This window comes from Choristoneura fumiferana, chromosome 26 (genome assembly GCF_025370935.1).
Source record: "Choristoneura fumiferana chromosome 26, NRCan_CFum_1, whole genome shotgun sequence".
Taxonomy (NCBI): Eukaryota; Metazoa; Arthropoda; class Insecta; order Lepidoptera; family Tortricidae; genus Choristoneura; species Choristoneura fumiferana.
In genome coordinates this window covers 6,661,133-6,683,719 of record NC_133497.1, presented here as the reverse complement: position 1 = coordinate 6,683,719, position 22,587 = coordinate 6,661,133, and the positions used below count along the sequence as shown (strand labels likewise).

The 22,587-nt window shown below is 37.8% G+C and overlaps 1 protein-coding gene across 3 annotated transcripts in view; it reads right to left on the bottom strand.

Moving 5' to 3' along the window:
• The window catches only part of LOC141442831 (uncharacterized), a 64,126-nt gene extending 47,037 nt beyond the window's left edge, over positions 1–17,089 (bottom strand). For all 3 annotated transcript variants that reach the window (XM_074107955.1, XM_074107957.1, XM_074107956.1), the window contains exons 1-2: positions 16,843–17,089; positions 3,149–3,556 (exon numbers count right to left, since the gene is read on the bottom strand). In XM_074107955.1, the coding sequence (XP_073964056.1) occupies positions 3,149–3,552 (404 nt within the window). In that variant the 5' untranslated portion in view covers positions 3,553–3,556; positions 16,843–17,089. The remainder of the gene's footprint in view (positions 1–3,148; positions 3,557–16,842) is intronic.
• Positions 17,090–22,587: the final 5,498 nt, after the last annotated feature.

The following is a 22,587-nucleotide window of genomic DNA, read 5'->3' as shown; positions in this document are numbered from 1 at the left end:
AACGTTCGAGTACACTCGTTACATCACTCGATTAGAATTAGATCGCGCGATCGTATTTTTAGGAATATACTTTGTTATTAGCACTACCCGCCACACTTAGAGTCGTCAATTAATTAAGATTGGTTTTTAGTCTTTTGTTACTTAATACGGTCATCCCGTGAAATCCAACTAAAATACAAACTGAAACATGGATGCACAGAAAAACCAGAAAAAGAGACCAGCCAAGCCAGCCAGTAAGTGACTAAGGAAAAAGCAGGTTGAAATGTGTGGTGCATGGGAGAAGTTTGTGTCTAGACTCCTGTTCAGTGGTGGTGTAGGGTGGTGGGGGGGGGGGGGGGTGGTACGCAGCACTGAATGCGGTTCGATTTCCAGCGCTGGTTTCTTTTTCTGAGTTTTTTCTGTGCATCCATGGTTCAGTTTATATTATCGTCCTCAATTAATATTTAAGCATGCAGGTTGATTTTTTTATAAAAATATCTACTTACAAGTTTCTTAATGGGTGGAGTCCAGTGAAAGTGGAATGCCAGAAAGCCAGTAGACTAGTGTAGGACAGAGCGATTAGTGTACGATACCTAATTGTCGACCTAAAACGAGCTTGAAATGTTAACGTTTTACCGAAGTTAACGGAAATCAAGAAGAACACGGTGTATCTATGTATGAGAGTCATACAAACATACTAAACAGGATTAATACGTTATCGCGGGTCCGGGTTATCCAGCAGCAATTTGCTATCGTCTGAATAAAATGGATAACATTCAAGTTTATAAATTAAACTTTGTGGTCATACATAGTCATACAAACGAGAGCTTGTTGATTTATCGCAATGACGCATGCGCAGTTTTAAACTGGACTTTGCGTTGATATATAAAATCGAGTTCTAATGGTATTTAGTTTATAGTTAATTACCTGTATTTTTCGTTAATAAATAAAGTACCCAGTTTATTTAATACAAACATGTCACTTATTAATACAATATTATAAGGTTAGTCCTATGTCCAACATTGGACGTCCTACGGCTGATATAATGATGATGATGATGATGTCGGCTGCATTCAAAAATAATAGTGTTCTGAATTTTCAAGTGACAATATTCTATATTTTTTCTTTGAGGGGTTTTTCTCAGCTCTAGGCTGGCATTATCTACATTTAGGCTGCTTGTAGAAGTCCGTTGTTTTTTGCGGATTACATTACGGATTACATTCATTGTAATCCGTACCGAACCGCAACTCCGGCAGAAATAAAAAACATTAAATTTAAAAAATCAAGAAACCCGACTGCCTTAAAAACTAAAACGAAGAAAATAAGTCTAGTGGTCTAGAACTCTGTCAAGAAGCTCATTTAAGGTTCAACAGTCGGGACCCATTACCAAGATTTTTTGAGCTGGTTACGATTTGAATCTTAAATGAGCTTCTTGACAGAGTTCTAGACCACTAGTCTTATTTTCATCGTTTTAGTTTTTAAGGCGCAGTCGGGTTTCTTGATTTTTTAAATTTAATGTTTTTTATTTTATACTTTTTTGATATTTCTTTGAAAACAGTTGATTAAAAGTATTATAACTCATATATATTTAGAATGGGCTAATTATTAGCTTTCGTTTGATTCCCATATTGTTACAATACATTTTTTTTTTATTCCTTCGCCATATTTTTTTTAGTGCCATATTCATAATACTCCGACAGTTATGTTTCCAATGATACCTCATATTTACAATCCGTCCAGCCGTTTAGGCTGCAGCGAGGACCAAGTGGACATACATACACACATACAAAATACAAAAACTCGGGCAGTCGGGTAAAAACGGTTTCTTGTCCGGTGAAAATAACGGACGTCTACAAGCGGCCGAACATGTTTTATCAAAGTGCTGACGTTTGTTGTTGTTTTTCATTTCTCCAGGTCATCTCTGTGATAAACTGGGAAAATGTTTTCAATTTAGATTCTTCAAAGTTCAAGTTCAGTTTTAAACGCGATAACAGTCATGCGTTATTGTCTAATATTCTTGGAATGACAATGGTGTTTAACACTTCTTTCTGTCAAACGGTGTAAGACGAGGATAGAAAGAGACGGTGAGTGCGATCGCAAACGTCATCGCGTTAGACAATACGGCCTCTGGTCTATGTAAAACGCATAAAATCAGTCGTCCTAATTTTAAAACGCATAACATTGATACGCATAATTATAAATTCTCTCTTTTAAGTAGCTATAGGTACATACTCTTGAGAGAATGGCCGTGGTCGTTGGAGGAGGATCTTCGAATCAGAAGGTACATAATTAATATTTTAATATGACGTTACAGTATTATTTTCAGGCTCTTAGCGTAAAGGAATAAAAAATCGGCCAAGTGCGATTTGGATTCGCGCATAGAGGGTTTTGTACAAACTTTTAGGTACCATCAGCCAAATAAGTGGTCTACTAATTTTTAAACAAGTTCCTGTCAAATTAATATGTCGCTAAAGTCGAACTTTCAAGTTAACAGACACGTGTTTTGGCATTATTGTTTTATGACATGCAAACGATTATCAACTCTAGGGTGGTAGACCACATATTTGGCTGATGGTACAGTACTTAAATGTAATTTTTTAGAATGTGTGCTAAACCAGACAGTACAAAGAGTTAGGAAGAAACGAGTTGTAACCCACCTCTTTACAGTTTTTCACTGCTTTTCACATCGATTGAGAGGAAATTAAATAGCAACAGTGGAAAAAATTGTTCACTTACTAGGTAGCTTTTAATTTTCATGCATTGCTATTGCTATATAATTATAAATTTTTAGTATTTTTTTAATTATTTTGATTGAGTTTTAGTTTTACATAAAATAAAATAAAATTAAAATATATATAGAAACTTTTTGTTTGTGGCTGTTGCCACCCGATTACCTTGGTCTTAGACTAAGATTTTACTGTATGCACTAGAGCATAAAAAGTAATTTTATGCCGCCTAGATTCAGCATAAATACCATCTTTACGAGCATGAGAAGTGAAAAATATTTTTCTATTATACTAGCATTCCACCTAGCCTCACGAGGTGCTCCTACATCTTTAAAAAAATATTAAAAAAATTACGAACCTATAAGTAGAAATCTTGGATGAAAAAATCAAAAACCCTACAAAAAGTAAATGTTGCCAGCGTCTTGGTCAACTTCAAGACTTACCCGTCAGTTCCAACGTACGTCTCCTTTGCAGTTATTCCATCGTAATGCACCCTATTCTCCACTTCTCCATCCACCAAATAGTCAGTCATCAAAAAATTCACTATTTTCTTATTCAAATGCCGCCTTAAAAACTTAATGTCACTTAAAATCTCCTTATTTTTTAAACTGATATTATCGTGTCCGTGTCTATGGAAATGTTCCACGTTTAAACTTATGTTCCGCAATGATGGTTCAATTTTCAAATTTGAATTTGAAATTTCGAAGTCCAATTCGTCCTCGCTGTCGTCACAGCTAGTGCTGCCCAACAGTAGAAGCATCAGAAGTGGTATCCGAAACATTTTGCCGCGCGTCAGGAGTTTAGTGAAACTAGACATCTTCTTGTCTTTTGGTGATTTGAGCTCCATCGTTCTGAAAAGAAACATATAAGTTAGCTTGAATGTGAAACCGATTTCCACTCGGCCGGTTTTTGTAAAACCATACATAATAACGTTGATTATTTGTTGTGATTTTTTTTGTTGAAGACTCCTGAACATAATATTTTATCATAAAACTACAATTAGTACCGTAATGTCTATTAGTATATAAATAATATTCTAATTTTCCTTCTTCGTCTTTACAACACTTAAATCATTAGGTAGGTAGGTATGGATCGACATTCACAAAAGCTGGCACGCATGAATTGAACGCAAATAGTGTCAGGTCACTCATCTTATACAGGGGCCTAATATTGTATTGTTTTTCTTTTTACTTCTTACAGCATGATTACTCACCACTTATTGAATTAACCTGTATTAAATAATTTTGTAATGCACAAGTATAAATTATTCAGTCCCAGCTCTCGTGAATCGACCTATACCTATCTAAGTTTTTCTTGAATATTTTAAAGTGCTGGTTCATTATTTATTTATTTTCTACGCGTCGCATTAAAAATCTATATCAAACACCACGTTTCTTGGAACGTTGCTGTAGTTCGGCATATCTTATTTCTCAAAGTAGTTTTTTCCGTGCAAGATGAAATTTAAGACAATGTCAACACATTCTGGTATCTGGTATCCGAGTGGCTAGGCCTTAATGTTTTGCTGCGCCTGCGCCGCGAAAAAAATTACACGTGCCTACGATGAATCACAAAGTGTTTTAGACTATTGAACTTGTACCTGCTCTATTCCAACCCTGTCGATGCAATTCACTGATTTATCAACAGATCTAAGAATAAATAAGCTTTCCCGCTTTTCCTGCAATTATTTCGCTCACGTTATTTGTGTTTTCATATTTTTAGAGTTTCGCAGCTAGGTCGGTTAAACTAAAACCTTGTAAAATCATTATGTTGTCTATCCTTCCGGCAAGACCCTTTCAGTCAAGACGCGTGGAACTGAAACCGCTACAAAATGTATTAAAAGAAACACAACTTGCTTTAAAGTATGCCGACCGGATAGCTAAGTTGTTAGTGACCCTGACTACGAAGCTAGCGGTTGCGGGTTCGATTCCCGTGACGGGCAAATATTTGTATGATGAATACGAATGTTTGTACCTGAGTCTTGGATGTTTGTACGTATTTAATTATATATGTATGCCGTTATCTAGCACCCATAGTACAAGCTGTGCTTAGTTTGGGGCTAGGTCAATTGGTGTAATTTGTCCCAAGATATTATTATTATTAGTGTAATCGATTCTATTCTTGATTGTAAACAAACTACTTTTAGGTTTTCAGTGCTTAATAAACACCTTGTATACTATAAGGGGCTGTTTCACCATCCATTGATTAGTGTTAACTGATGGTTAAATGTGATGCCGTCTCTATTTGTTTCGTTCGAATAGACGGAGACGGCATCACATTTAACCGTCAGTTAACACTAATAAATGGATGGTGAAACAGCCCCTAAAAGTGTATAGCTACAGACGAGAGAGGTTGGAGACTGCTATGGAGGCCTTTGCCAACAGGCAGACAGATACAGAAGATTAAAAAAAATAATGTTAAGACATAATTATTTTATATTTGCATCTGAAGCAAGACACAACAAATACAGTTTAATAATACTTATTAATCGTTTATAGACTTCAGGATCTAGTCCCATATGAATGAGTATCAGGTAGTACATTTAATGAAACGATCATGTAAGTAGAGCAAGGTTTAAAATCGAAGCTCCATATCAACCCTGCCGCCCTGATTCTGTAACCGCACTGTAATATTATCTCTTGCGACAATTTACCGAGCGATTTCATGACTATATGCGGTTTCGTTTTTAAATTTAACTATTCATTGTCTACAATATCTGATTAAACAACCTTTTCACAGAAAAAGCCATAATGACATCTCATTGCTTGTCGAGGAAGTTTATTATGAAACTTGTTGTGTCAACATTCCATCTTCAGCTACAACTAAATGGTGAGCTGGTTAAAAGCACAGAATTTTAAAAAAAACGCCGGGTGAAAAGCTATATTTTAATATTGCCAGCTCAATCTACAGCTTATATTTTTGTTATAATAACCACAAACGTTACATAAAATATTATTAATAATTTCAATTTTTTTCCTTATAAAATATGAAATGTATCACCATATGATCAGTCCCTACTTAATTTTTATTCTACACGTCGCACTTGCCCTCGTATCAAATTATTGTACGCATTACGCAATATATCGCTCCTCGAAAAATTTTCAATAATTAAAACTCTACGATCTGGTAATTAATGCTAAACTAAATATAACGATAAAGCCTGGTTAATTTTGTGTTTGTACAAAAAATACCTACAAGTCGTCGTTGATGTACAAATATGTACCTATAAACCTACCGGCGGAAAACATACAGATGTTGCACGGCGTAGGTACTTTGCATACAGAGTCCTTCAGTAGCCAGTTACAGTCGTAGTGAATATGTCGTATTTTGTCAGAAAAGTTCATATTTATTTTGCTTTCTTAACTAGCTTACTAAAATTCTAGAAGCTAATTGAGCTAAAGCTAGATAGCTTAATCAATCTGCTTCAGTAAACTTCAGTAAGCTAAGATAAGATAGGGACTTCAGTAAGATAAACGTAAGACGGAAAAATGTTATTCACTAGGTTTGTATTTTGTAATGGTCCATGAGACAGATCTCAACAAAGTAACTTAGGTATCGACGAAATAACGTATCTTAATTTGAAAAGGTTCCCAGCTGCTTAAACTTTACGGTACAGAACAGACTGTTAATAATATAATAACACCGCTGCTCATAGCTTCAAATTGATAGTCTCTCTCAAAATTGGCACAGCACTCGGCTGCGTGGTAATGAACTTGAATTTATTTATACGAAAGTTATGTAACTCTTGATAAAACACGCTGACCTAGTAGACGCAGTTATAACAATTCGGTATCTGGTATCTGGGCGTCTAAGCCCTATAGGAACAAAAGAGCGGGAAATTGACCATGTTTGTGTCACTAGAATAATAGCAGATTATTGTCGTGGCCTGGAAGTAGGCTATTGCTGGCTGAGTATGACTATTAAACGGACCTGCTTGTGAGTCCGATAAACTAATACGAAGCCAGCTATTGCTATTCCAGCCGAGACTAATATAAATCTTTTCTCAAGCCAACAAAAATACCACAAGCTGTTTCAAAACCAATAAAAAAAAGCCCTGAGTTCCAACAAAATATCTGATACCGGCTATTAGACTTCGCTGTATACGACTTGTGCCAACATTTCCATGGCCTTTTTAACTATTTAAAAAAAATGTGACTGATTGCAGGCGCGCTAATTTATTATTGTCGAGCTAGCGCGCCTGCAATCTTTTTAACTTTTCGCTGACCATAAACTATGCACTTCACCTTCTGATATGTAAAGAATAATGTCAACTTTTACGGTCATTTTTGAGACAAGAATTTTGAACACGTTAGATACGTATGTATAAAGTAGTTATTAATTAATTTTGATTCAGCTATTTGACATAAAATTAGGTATCAGAAATATTAAATCACTAAGTGAAAAAAACTCTCATTTTATTTTTTATTTAAGACATATATTGGATAAATGAGCATACGGCGTATCTGATGGAAAGCAATTACCGCCGCCTATGTACACATATTTATAAGTACCTATAACATAAACAACCAGCGTTCGTTTGTTTGTTTGTATCAAAACAGCAGCAGTGGACGTCTTCCAGCTCCGGCTGATGATGATGATGATGCCCTATTTTGAAAATAGTTAATCATTCCCTTTGCTGCAGCAGGGCTACTACGAAACTCGAAGTTCGTGTCGTGCGGTCCCTCTGACACTTATACTATTAAATACGAGAGCGAGAGGGACGGTACGGTACGAACTTCGAGTTTCGAGTTTCGTAGTAGACCTGCAGTTTCGCAGTGTAACGAAACTATTTGCTATCTTGTAAATATCAAGATCAACAATACGCCTACGAGATATTTGAGATAGTAGCGACAATTGATAATGAAAATACGATTTATTAGAGATATTTTCAAGGTAATTTGCGTAAGGTATTGGTGAAAGAGTGACGGATACTACCTTTAACTACAACGTACAGTTCACCACGGGAAGTATAAGCCACTCCACTGTTCTTGATCAAATCGAATAACACATACTTGTAATCGAGACGTAGTATTCAGATGATGATGGTGATGATGCTTCAGTGAGCTTGCCTTTCGAATCCAAAAGCTTATTGGTTACTTGACCTGAAATGTATATTTCAGAAGCATTTTTTTTATGACGGTGGAAGCTTTCTACACTTACACTGAACGTAGATAATAGTTACATGTTTAGTTTTAGTTTTGTAACTAAGGGACCTACATCCCTATATTATTATTGTTCTTTTCATAAATAGAATAGAGGATAAGAAGAATTTGAAAAAATGACTCTGCCAAGTTTCTTGCGGCGCATTCTTCTTGGCAACGATGGTCTTTCCAAAAGCCAAGGTATGTTTTCCACATTGTCCGGCCCGATATCGGATATCGGAGCCGACACCGATATGTTGGTGGCGCCATCGGACGCCGTGGTCTGTCAAACGATAATGTTTGTAATGTGTGCTATACGTGTATCTAAATTGTCTCTGTATGCGCAGAGCCCGATGCGTGGCAAATGCCCGTATCGGAACGAAACGGAAATAATGTGAAAACAGCACATGGTGTCGGCTATCAGGTGGCGACCATCGTCGTCTGATACCGATATCGGATCGGATAATCTAAAAACGCTCTCTTATGTTACTCAACCAGAAAAAAAAGCAGTGCTGCTTAACAATAAATCATTGACTTAATCAAAATCAATGTCGTCTTCGATTATATTTGTTATAATTATAAGTTATAGGCTTAGGAATTCTAAACACTATCATTATCATAACTTTATCGGAAAATCAATGTATCTACGGATTATTAAAATTATGTTGCCAAAATGTTGTTTACCATTTGAAACATAGCAAGGTGTCTAACAATTTTGGCGAATTGGTTAAAGTAGCGGCAATTACACTGCGTCGTTCACCTAATGCGGTCGCCGAATTTGTTTCAAACTACTTCAGCGAACGACCGTCGCCTTTTCATTAGTCTGTCCGTCTACTGCGGCGGCCATATTAAGACAGTGGCAGCTGTCGCTCGCCGAATGCGGCCGACTACCGTGTTCTTTACACTTGCGGTCGCCGCATGCAGCATGCGGCGAACGACTCAGTGTAATTGCCGCTTTGGGATAGTCGCGTTGAACGCCACGATATCGGTAACTCTCATCGTACCCGTACATTAGTTATCTCTTAATATTGAAAAGTATAAGGCTATGCGTATGTACGTTTCCTAACCTAACGTCGCCGTTGCGTGCCGTGCACGGAGCGTCAAAAACGGTGCCGATACACTTCTTATGGGTATGTCACGCCGTTGAGATGTTGTAGTCCGTGTCGCGTTCGCGTTACATTCCGTGCCTGATACGTACCTATTACGGTCATGATATGACACGATGTAGTGGGTAGAGAATAGACCTTTTCATCACACTTGCTCGTAAACAGTGTCGAAACATGCAGGCTATACCTTGGTTGCAACTCCCCAAATAAAAACCTCGTTTTTAATGTGCTTGTCCAGTACTCTAAACCGACGTGCATGCATGAAAAGATTGATGAACGTAGAGGAAGCGAGAGTTGTATGCCAGAAGCGTAGCAAGTGGAAGGATGTAGTCTCTGCCTACCCCGTTGGGAAAGAGGCGTGATTTTATGTATGTATGTATTAATGTGCTTGTCATGAAACCCGTGGTCGGTAAATGAGTCATTGCGCGTACAAATTTTCTTGTCATGAAGCCCAAGGTCGGTAAATGAGTCAATGCCCGTACTGATGGTGCTGCGCGCGCTGCTGCAGGACCACATGCACACGCGGCTCAGTCACATGCTGAGGGAGGGGGAGGGCGACGCTGCCAAGAGTGCAGCCTAAAGTATCGCCAATTTTTGGAAGAATTATATTTTTACTTTTAGAAATATAAAATTTTACTCGCAAATGTGATGAAAAACATTGTATGTCGCACGGGCGGTACTAGAATTATGAACATCGACTCATTAAAGCCCTCAGTCTTCGACTTCGGGCTTCTAATAGACTCTCGTGCGTAATTCCTTATTTACCGCCCTTAAGACACAATGTATTATTAAATATAGAGGTATGAATAGTTTCTCGGCCAAGTCCTTGACTCATAAATTACTTGCACAATACAATATCGCCTTACAACCTACGTCACAACATAATATGATTATCACTATGATGCCCGTCAGGTGATACTATGACGGAACTAGGTCAATGTACGTAACTGTTTGCTAATTGACTGAACCTCAATTATATTTAGCTAAAAAACATCTATAGTAGGTCAGTCACCTATAAATTGTTGTGCGCGCCGCGTGGTTTTTTGCATGTGTAGTACTAATCGAATGCCCAATTGATGACACCAGGCCAACTAGACCAAGCGTCTCGATGCCAAAAGACAGAAGGTACAAAATTATATTCGGCTCCGCGACCGCTGTATTTTTCTCTACTTACATTTCCGCATGGATATTGTTATATGGATGACTACGCAAGTACAGTCAACGTCTTCATACATCATCATCCATCATCCTTCAGCTGGGCACAGGCCTCCTCTCAGAATGAGAGGGCTTGGGCCGTAGTTCCCACGGGAGCCCAAGTGCGGATTTGGAAATTCACACACACCTTTGAATTACTTCGTAGGTTTTGTAGGTTTTCTCACGATGTTTTCCTTCACTATACAGCTCGTGCGATATTTCAAATGTAAATTCGCACATAAATATGGAAAACTCAGAGATGCGAGCCCGGATTTGAAACCACAATCTTTTGCTGGAGAGGCCACGGTCAAACCGCTATACTATAGGCCACCAACAAGTAGTGAGCAAAAAAATTTCTATTAAAAATTAAATTTACTTATGTATAACTTAAATTTTTACTACCAAGTGGTGATTTTTACAGAGCATTGTAAATGCCAGAATATCACCAAGTATAATCACACCTATTAGAATAGACCTTATCGAATAGAGGCCTAAATAACTCTTTAAGAACCTGTCAAGTGTGTGTCGCTCGCGCACTGGGGGCTCCGTATAAATTTAAAAACACTCAAAATCTATATCTTTCAAGGTTAGTCATCATCATCATCATCATCATATCAGCCGTAGGACGTCCACTGTTGGACATAGGCCTACCCCATATACTCCCACTGTGCTCCCACTTATTTCGGTTGGAAGCTGCCTGTATCCACCATGAATCCGTGGCTTTAACCAGGCCATCCTCCGTCTCATTGGTTCTATGCTACGCTTGCCGAGCCACGAGCTCCATTCGAGAATTTTTCGGCCCCAACGGCCATCTGTTCTACGTGTTCATCTACGTTCTATATGGCCTGCCCATCACTTCAACGAATTAATTCGCTCGGCTTCGAAAAGCAAAGCTGTCTATAATCAAATCTTGCAAGTTAAATTTGATCAACTTCCAGTAGTTGGATTGACTTGAAATTTGGTATACTTATGTAAATTGCGTGACAATGCAATAATCAAGTAGTGGCATTCTGGCAGTCCAGCCAGGATCGTCTCCACAGGACGGAACTCTTCAACAGTTTATGGCATCGACTTGAAATTTGGTATGCAAATGTAGTTTGGGTGACAATATAAGTACAATCAGCAAAAAAAGCTTGTATTAAAAATATATTATCAAAAATTTTTAGATGTCTTTTGTTTGCGTAAACCTACCAACGAGATGGACGGATGAACTGATAAAGCCGCGGTTTCACAGTAATGCATTTACTGCCGCTTCCAACCGAAGCAACTGGAGGTAAAAGGGGGAGGCTTACTTCCAACAGTGGAGGTGCTACTGCTGATATGATGATGATGAAGAATTATGATTGTTTTTTTTGGATTATTTTTGTATTTTTTATTTCAACTCCAAATTTGTTACCTGGTGTTTGTTGTCTGGGTGAGCAGTTAGTTCGAAAAGAGTGTGACGTCTCTCGACGGAACGTAGATGTCGCTAGTGCTGATGCTTAAGTAGCATAGTAGAAATAAGCAACCTTAAATATATGTATGCATAGGAAAAATTCGTGTCTAGATTCCTGTCCAGCAGTGGTGTAGGGGTTATAGCACGCAGCACGGATTGCTGAGGACCTGGGTTCGATTCCCAGTGCTGGTCTTTTTTTCTGGTTTTTCTGTGCATCCGTCTCAGTTTACATTTTCGATGATGAAGAATTACGCCTTTGGAATGGAACCCTGAGAACTACGATCTGTCCATTAGTATTTCGAATAATTATATATTATCGGTCATGCGGCCCGGTGCGGTGTCTCCATTCAATTGTTTCAACATCTGATTAGCATGTTGCTTCATATGGCTTAATCATTGTTTTATTCAACTCGTAGTAAGCAAGAAATTTGATACTTGATGCGTATTACGCGACAAGTCGAGATATTACAAGGTAGTATTAGTGACCATCCAACTTTTGATTATAATTCGACAATGGCAAAAGGTCAGATGAGTATCCAAATCATCAAAGTCATGTCTTTATTCAATTTAGGCTATAACAGGCAGCGGCGTCTTTAGCAAATGTAGCGCCCGTGTGCAATTATTACTTTAGCGCTATCTAGGAAGCGCGCGGTCAAAATGGAATAGGTACAAAGTGCCGCGGCCGGCGCCGGCGCCCCTAACACCGCTGCGCTGTGCAACGCACACCCTGCACTATAAGTAAAGACGCCTCTGATAACAGATGCTTCGTAATGTCAAAAAAACTACCATTGGTTTGAAAAAAAAAAAACAATTTTTACTTAATGACTTAAGTACATTACATTACGGATCGGAATTCCCTGTTCATAATGTAACCCTTTGATATTAGGTAATATCCTCTTGATGATACTTAAATTTGAATTTTGTGTCTGTTTAATCGGTAATTAGATATTTTTTGTAATAGAAACTTATGCAATATCCCAGTTTTTTTTTTGGCCAGTTGGTAAGATGGAACTTTGAGCTTCCTCGTGTTTCTAGTTACGGTTATCAACGTATTTGCCCTCGAACCTCTAGAGGATGGGACGGGGTTGGTTTGGGACACGTCTATATCCATACCCTAACTTAGCTCCTTCACACCAAGATACCACAGGAAAAGCTGCCAGAACCAATCGAAAACAGGACAGGTTCAGTCGGGCTTGCTTTAACAAATGAAAGTTTCTGTGACAGACACTACATGGCGCTAGTGTTGTGAGGTCTGTTTGACTTTGACATTGTGTCACTTGATTGGTTAATTAACTAAATGAGCCAATCGCAAGCCATCCTAACCAGCCGTAATTTCAAACGCACCTCTCGATACTAAACTAGCAATATTTCGCCTGTCAAGAAACCTTCATTCTGTTGCTGTCGGAAGTGCATAAGTGCTTGGTTGCCACTACTGGCTGGAGACCAAAGGGCTGGCAGCAGTCCCTCTTAACGAATCACCATGAACGCATACCATATTCATTGGTTATTCTAAGTAGAATCAATGCTTGGACTCTTGTCACAAAAAAAAAACTTTGTCTGCTTTCTATTTTTTTTTATTCCACAGATAATTAATATTTAATCTGTCACAAGGCTGATTGTGCGAATATCAACGTCGATACCCTCTCGACGCCTCTCATTGGATTGCCGCCGGCCGTCGTGTATCCTCTCTAACATAAATTTGCAGGTAATGAAAGGTAATTTGCAAGCGTTGATGTGGGTGGCCGCGCGGTCTATTGTACTTCGAGTGATTTTAAATTTGGAATACAAGCACGTGTAAGTAATGGTGTTTATTTTTTAAAAGGTTTTTTCATGTGCATGCATGCGGTAGGTTAGTGGCGTGGAAATATTTAAGTAAATTTTCACCCACTTCTTGTCGTTGGATTGATTTCAAATTTTATGCTGTATGTAGTTCAGTCAGATAACTAATGCAGTGCGAGCAAAATAGAAAATATTCGCAAAACATCACATCATGAAATTGTAGAGCGTTTATTTCATAACACGAATATAATAAAATATATTGTTATAATACAAACAAACATAATAAAACATAATTAAACTATAGATAGAAAATTTGGCCTAAATCGCCGTCAATGGGTAAGGTGCCCAGAAGGCTGGCCGTATTTCCTCGTTGTATAGCGATACTTATACGCTGTGCGAAATAGTGGCCAGCCCTCTGGTCGCCCGAGGCCTCTATTAGGCGCGTCGACAAATCTTTATACAGCCGACGCGCACTTGGCCCCCCAAGGCCCCAAGGTTTCAACACCAAATGCCGCAAACATGTAGCTGGTTCCCAGGGTGGCATATTTGCGGCGTTTGAGGCTTTCAGCCGAAGATGCCGCAGCGCCAGCGATGACGCTGGTGCTTGGAACATGGGACGGTGCTAGGGTATCAACGCAAGTGGCATCCCAAACTAGCGGCCGACCCATGCTCCAAGGCACCAGCGACATTCCGTCAGGCCTCTTGCCGTCGTTCCTGGCCAGCCCGCTGGGCTCGAGGACTGCCGGAACTCTCGCACTGACAAGGGCCCGACGGATGATGTCGTTAATGCTGGCGTGGCGGGAGATCCTACCAGCGCTCCGGACACATGAGAGGCCATGGTGACCCAGTATGTCCACCATGGCGCCGCATTGACAACGATGTGGCTGATTTATTGATGCCCCCAAACGTAAGCTAGCTGCCAGGCGAAAGGTGGTGTTGTCTAAAAAAGTACCTATATTTAGAGAAGGTAGCGCCTGCAGCCACAGACCCGATTCCCACTCCGCAGTCGCAAGGAGACGAGCACGGTCTGCCGAACTAGTTGACGTATCTAAAAGGTTTTTCCGTACTAGTTGACAGAGCGGCTCGTCCCATTGCCTCTGCGAGCAGGGATTGGCAGGCTGGTCCGTGTCGGGACAGGTTATGGACCAAACGTTCATGGCCTCGGAGCAGTGTGCAGCCTCCACAGATCCAATGGATGGATCTAATATTTTCGCTATAAGGCTTTGTGCACCATGCACCGAGGACAAGAACGCAGGTAGAGCAACACAAGAAATTTTACGGATTCCAAGGCCGCCGAACCTAATGGGTAGGGTAGCCTGGGTCCAAGATCTATCGTCAAAAGGAATATTGAAGACTGAAGTGAGTGTTTCTACGACTAATTTATCTAATTTTGAAGTCAAAGTGGGATATTTCCAAAAATGGGTTCCGCGAAGTATATATGTACACGAATATTATTGAAATACACATCAAATTCATATAAAATTTCACGCAGGTAATTTTTTTACCGCTGATATTGGAAAATAACAAAAAATATTGTATTAAAAACTAAATTTTCAATAAAAAAATATTTCCTACTATATCAAATTATTTTTGTCTAGTTTTATTCATTCCTTAATAAATAAGTAACTTTGTCTACGAACTATAAATAATAGCTGTTTATTCCTATACTAGCCTATGCAATTATTTTGTTATGGCAACACAAGTTACGTGGCCATTTACCCAGTACGAAATTATTACTATTACCCGTGGAATGGGGTAATTAAGTTTCCAATCGGGCAAGATGTGAGTTATCCTTGTAGAGGGGTTAGCACAAATATATGTTCAGATCGTAGGTAACTTTTTCTTTTGTCAAAAGTCCCGCAAAAACCACTTACTTAATAATCTTAACTTTTTTTTTCGAACTTCCACCACCTTTAAAATCGCTCAGTTCCTCAAACGCATATAAGCGTTCAGAGTAGCTATACTCCGTTTAATTTAAGGTTTGAATTAACGGTCAAATTGTAACACACGTTTCTCGGTATTTCGAACACAAATGGACTAAAAATACTTACATATACATTCATTGGCGGTATTTATTATTTTTTATTACAGAAGTTAACACAATTTTAAATATAGTTTCGTTGTTTCATTTACCTAAATACGTGTGCCTATTTTACCGTTAAGTTTTAAATGTTAAAATAATTGGAGTACCTATAGTTCATAGTAGATAACTAATACAGCAACGTTATATTATACGAGTATGAGCTGCTAGCTGGGAGAGTGTCAGTATGATTGCAGACGTCAGGTACAGATGTATTGAATAATGTTTTGCCAGTATATTGCCATTAAAAAAAAATGTTTTCCCATCGTATTTTGTCAAAAATCCGAATTTATCTTGCTTTCTCAAGTAGCTTACTGAAGTTTACAAGACATGATTAATACAAAAATATCCGACAAAATACGGTGAAAAACATTATTCACAAGATCTGAAGGGCTACTATGAAATTCGAAAATCGAAGTTCGTATCGCACCGTCCCTCTCACTCACGTTTTAAATAATATATGCTCTAGCGGGACGGCAAGACAAGAAGTTCGAATTTTGCACTTCGTAGTAAAGGGCCTGTAACTCCTATTTGCGTTCAATAGACTGGTTGAAAGTGCGCAAAACGCCTTTATGCGTTCAAAGCACTGTATAAGTGCAGAATCATAACTTCATATCATAACATAAATGTGCATGCGCAAATTGTCATGGCAAGTATCGCGTGATTAAATGCTCGGCTAACTTGAACATTCCTTAACCGGTTCTGATAGACTTTCTCACGGTGTAATAGATTGTTTACCCGAACTTTGTGGCTCTTAATTGTTCTGTTCGCACGGATTAAATTATATTTTGCTTAAATAATAAATATTATGTATAATAAAATAATGATAGACGAATGGTAAAACGTTAGTAGGTAGTTTGTATTAGGTATGTCTTTTGTTGTTGGTTAAAATGGATGTACCCCCACCGTCTAATTTTTTATAACTTTCACTATTTGCAGTCACAATCCGAATATATAGAAAATTTAACTAACATCGAGATATATTTTTGGCAATATGTAGGTATTAAAAACGTGACTAAGTCGCGAATTTATAACTTTTCTGTCGGTTTTATATAACTACGAAACTAGTTGTAACTACTTACTCATAAAAGTAAAAATACCTCTTATACATAAGTTAACTTCTTATAGCTTAATTTAAGTTAACATTTGTTTGCCAATGTATATTACTTTTGTTATTTGCCTTTGCCAGACACAGCCAAAAATTTGCAAACTTTTTACCAGTTACCAATTACATAGTTTTTAATTGGAACGATGAACGATTGGAATGAAGATGTTTAAGTATACTGTTGTAAGTGGCTGGCTAAAAAGTAACATCCTGCGCCTCAAAATTAAAAAGCCAATCGAGTCTCAATAATCAAGATTACGAAAAAACCTGTTACGCAACTTTAAAAAAATGAAACCATACCTGTCAAGGAATAAGGTCAACGTTCCGCTGATCGCACAAGATCCATTATTCTTCACCACAATTCCAATAAAATTGATGCACTACACATGTTAAATATAACTGTAATTTTTACACATATTTTACAATTCAATTAGGAAACGGAGATAATTTTAATTCATAAAAAGTCACTCAACGTTTTTTTGACGGTCGCAGTTCGCCGCGTAAGTTTTGGCGGGCGATTTTAATGGCCGACCGACGTGCTTCCTGCGCAAACAGCCAAACGATACTGGCCGGTTGACGTGTACCATGCATTGCAATGTGGTAGTTCCTACACAAACACAGTTAATAACGCCTTATTTCCCTCTATCAGAGTCTAATATCGAAAAACTGAAGTCTAAAGCATCGGCCACGTGGAAATAATGGTTGTAACTTCTTATTGCGGTTGTAAACGCTCTAATTATTTATAAGTTACAGTTTAATGTCGTTCATTTTTACAGTATTGGCGGTTGTAGGAACTGTATCGTACGATGCGATGTAAAAGTAGAAATACTTTCGAGTAATTCGTCTTGTAAAAAAAGTTGCAGAGGCGGTTACAGGAATCGCGTGAGTTCACTTCGACAGCGTGAAGGGGGCATAAGAAAAATATCAATATTAGTACTTATTTAGGTAGGTATTGATATAGGCCTGGCCACATCACGACGGCGCGTCGCCGCAGCTTGAAACGGGCCGGCACCGGCATTCGATGGGCACCGGTAGTACGGCCGGCACTTTGCCGTTACGGTGCGCCACAAGATGCAAATAATAGGGTATGTCAAGCGCTCAGTACTATATAGGGATGGGTCGTCAACAAAAACTCGTCAATGAAATAAGACCGACCATAGATGACCGTCGACTAGGCAATTTATAGTTTAATTCGTCGACTAATTCAGGTGTCGATAGACTATCAAATATTTAACACAACTTTATTTTTAACACAGTAGGTTCGCTATTTGAAGGGATTGCTAATGCGGATCGGAATTATTTCCAAATATCCCTGTACATGATATAATCATTAACTTTATAATACGCCTTAGATATTAATGTCTCATTTACAATAGATCTGAATTTTGTATCCGTTTCATTTGTAATATTTTTTGGAATTTTATTACAAAAACGTGTGCTATTCCCCAGAAACGACTTTTTGGTTTTAGCCAGTCTGTAAGATGGAACTTTAAGCTTCCCTGTGCTTTCTAGTATAGCCTTTGGCTTATCGACGTTAGTGGGAAAATCACATATGTTCTTCCTAACATACATGATTATTTCAAAAACATAAAGCGACGTCAGGATGAGGTGAGGATACCTGTTTCGTTAAAAAAAGATCTTAAAGATTCGTGCGTCTTCAAATTGTAAATTGCTCTAATTGCTCTTTTTGTAAGATAAAAGTTAACTTAATGTCGGCGCAGAACCCCATACTTAAAACAAGGCCGTACGAAATAATGCTATTAAAGTACAATCAGTAGCAAAATACACCAACCGTGCCGTCGCCACATCAGTTAGCTGCCGTAGTTTTCAAACTGCAAAAGCAGCCGAGCTCAATATACCCGCGGTTGCTGTGACGTGAGGTCCCCACTGTTGTTTAGAATCGAGCGTTATTCCTAAAAATACTGTTGATTTTTCAAATTCAATAGTTTGACCATTTAACTTTATATTAGAAACTGTATTCGAGTTAGATGAATTTATCAACGTTTTCTTAGGATTTAGTAACAAATTATTGGCAGCAAACCATGCGGATATCAGGGACACGGTTTCATTGGGTCAATGAAGTCGGTGTCTTTTATACCCGACTTTTGGCTTACCTTATAAGTCAGGTCAATTAGATAAATAAGATACAGGAATGGGGCAAGAATGGATCCTTGAGGCACTCCCATTTCGACTACAGATCCCGCCGATACCGTTCCGTTGAACGCTACCTTTTGCTTTCTCTGTGTGAGGTAAGATTTAATGAGTTCTAAAGCGAGGCCACGAATTCCATAAAAATGTAACTTACAAATTAAAGTATCACGATCCACACAATCAAAAGCTTTCGAAAGGTCGCAGAATACACTTATAGCGTTATGTGATTCCTCCCAAGCTTGCAATATGAATTTAACTAAACTATGACCCGCGTCTATGTTAGATATACCTTTTGTGAATCCGAACTGCTGTTGCTTGCTGTGAATTAGAACAGTGTTTTTCAAACTTTTTCATGTCGCGGCCCCCCTAGGTTTGAAAAATATTTAGCGACCACACCTGCTTACCTCTACTTACAGTTAGTTGTATTATCTTACGATGATAACACAAACATTGAATAATCATACACAATTACTTAGAGAGTATTTAATTTATTTCAAAGATACTGCGACCCCACAGGTTAAAAAACACTGCATTAGAACATAGACTGTGCTACGAAGTAGTAAGTGTGTAGCGAAATAAAGCTATTTGTATTTTGTATTTGTAAGTTTAGTGAATCTCGTTGCAACCAGTCACGTAATGCGTTGGTGTAAAGTAATATAAACGACAGAACTCTTAGTTTAGCCGTACTTAGGTATATCCGTAGGTATACGAATTTGATTAGTATGATGACGAACTTTACTGTAAAGTGTAAACCCTCTATGCGTTGGTAATATGTCAGCGCTTGATTTAACCAGTCAGTTTATTCAACGACCATCCCTACTCGGCACCGTACATCTAAGATGCGGCAACGTGCATGGTGAACCCCGTGCCGTGCCGTTTCAACTTACGACGCCGCGTCGTGGTGATGTGGCCCGCCGCAACGGCAAAGTGGCGCACTCCAACGACGCCACGCCGTGCTGATGTGGCCTGGAGGCCTATTAAATTGGAAAATTGAAGTTCGTATCGTACCGTCCCGCTTACTCTCGTATTAAATAATATAAGCATCAGCGGGACGGCAAGATACGTAGCTCGAATTTTGCACTTCGTAGTGTATAGGGCCAGGCACTAGGCGGTTAGTTCTTCAAGAAAGGAGACGCGAGAGGAGAGGTTAGGTAAGGTCCTTTTTTGGCTAAATCTAAGTAGCGTTTTTAAGTGCAGAGCTATGTCTATATCTACGCGTAACGAATTTAGTATCTCAAAAAGTGAGTTGCCGCAGAGACCGTGGTTTAAAAGCATTACATTTCTTTAATAACATTACAGTAATTTTCTAGTGAAGAATAGTAGGTAATGTTCTAGAGAAGGAGTGCCCTTTCACCTCCCGCTAACCTAGATTTGCGTCAAAATTTTGTTATTTATCTATATACTTATTTCCTTTAAACGAGACTTAATCGCAGAGGAGGTAAACAAGTGGCTACACCTAGAAAGAAGACACACGACCACATTTTTAAACCCACTTATTTTTTTATTCTTAAAAATATTTCTTAGTTGCACCAAACAAAACTTAGTTGCGTTGCCAGCCAGGCCAGGCATCCGAACAATGTTCGAACAAGACGGAATTGCTTTTTTTTCCAAAATGGCGATGGCTATTCTTGCATGCCATCATCGCGAACTTTTTGGTCGCATAACTATATTATGCGGATGACTCAAGAGTAATGAAACACGGGAAGTATTTCACATTAAATTTATTTTTACTTGTATTTTTTTCCTGTTCTTTGCTTCTCTCTAGAGGACGTACAACATTTAATGTACCTATACCTAATATGCTATTCAATACGGTATTTGACATTTTATTCTATTTTATAAATCCGCGCTTAGCAATGCGTTATTGAACAATACCTACCTTACCAATGGTGTCATTTTAGATTTGTTTCTTACACAGACTGACATAAAAATTTGTATTTTCAAATGTTTTGTACTCATGACCTACAGGTAGAGGTTAATGGCCTAAAACTTGTCCTTAACACATTGATGGACGCAACTTTTAATTAAACGCAAACTTTTATTAAATTAGGCGTACTGTCCATCAACGTGTTAAGTACCTAAACGTAACGTAAGTACCTAGTTTGTGAAACTTCAAAAATCTCTATAGATAGATATATTTCGATATCTTTATACCAAAAAAAACTATAGGTATAAGTATCTGGAGAGTGGGAGAAACACAACATTTAAAGTAAACGTCCTAGTGTTTGACGTGCCCAGCCCAATAAATGACACCCTGCTGTAGCCTCTTTTGCTAATGAGTAATGGCATGTCCAGCACACATATACTTTGTAGCCAGAAACATTTTTGTTCCACAACTACACGACACGTGGTATTGTTTTTTTTTCTTTTGTACACTCAAATTACCGGCCAGTTCTCAACAACTCACTTAAAAAGGTGTTACCAACTTATAACAACAATATAACAATAATGGTAATAATGTAATAAAGAACAACCCATTCATGCGAGCTATCTCTTTGAAATGGAGTCAATGGCATTCCACGTGACTGCGTCCGCCATTTTGTATTTTTTTTTTCTATTTATTATGGCGGCGTCTTTTAACTGGCCGTCTTTTAGGGATCGATGTAATTTTGTTTTTATTAATCGAATTGTATTAATTAAATAGAAGACACGAAACACTTATAAAAATATAATTCCAAAACTGAATAGGGGATCAAAAGTTCCATAATTAGCTTCGTGAAGGGTAAACAAAAATACTAAAAAACCTTTTATACCTGTAACTAATGAATGATTAAATCATACGATATATTCCAGTCGATTCCAAACAAATAGATACGTAACTTTGTCAAGTTAGTTAATAAAAAAAAATATTACAGTATAACTATGATCCCTATTTGTGTGCACATCCATTAATAAAATGACATTACTTCAATAAAATAAAATAAAATTATTATTTAAAATACAAAATTTCAATTATATTATTGGTTTGTAACTTTATTTTATAAATTGCTTTTAAATATTTGACATTATAAACAAAATATTTTTTAAATAAAACTAATTAAAATCAAGACCAAAAATAAATTAAACTAAAATCATATAAAACGATATATTACAATAATAATAGCAATCTTAATAATTTCTTACAAATTGTTGTTGCAATAAAAGTTTAATTAGTTATTAAATTTATTGCAACAGAAACCTGTGGAGTACGTATTCTGTATGTGAGTATCGAATACGTACTTAACTATTTAGCCACAGATCCACAGATTTTTGTTGCAAGACGTAAGTTGAAATCCATTACCTAAGACATTTACACACACGAGAAAAGTCCCAAAATAAGAATTCTAAAAGGGTTGCCAGACTAAACACTTCATTCTTAAAGTGACCATATTAAAAAAGTACCTGTAAGTAGTTACTAAAAGTGGGAAACTTTAAGAAAGTTTAATACCTCGATTATTCTTCAAATAATAAATTTTATTTACTTTTTTCCTTCCCACGTAGAACTACGTTGCTCTACTAAATAATCCGATAGTAAATATCCGACAGATAAAAATATTATAGGACTACAGAACCCTCCATATAAAATAAAGGGTCGCTCTTTCTCGTCTGATTGTTTTTTTTTTCTAAAGCGGAGCACACATTAGAATTGACACCTACCTATTGTGGTGGCGAAATGACTAGACGTTATGATTAGTATACAGAGTGATTCAGTTTTTTATTTTACGAAAACAGGGTTATAAGTGAGATTCATTTTAATTGTTATTTTTTAGCTACCCACCATAATTATGGAAGAGAGAAAGAAGTTATGGAAATCAATCTGATATGGGGAACCATCAGAAAAGTGTCCAGCTGTAAGCTCAAAATAACAGTTCCAAATACCTTCAGTGGCACTAGAGTAGCAAGAATGTACGAAAT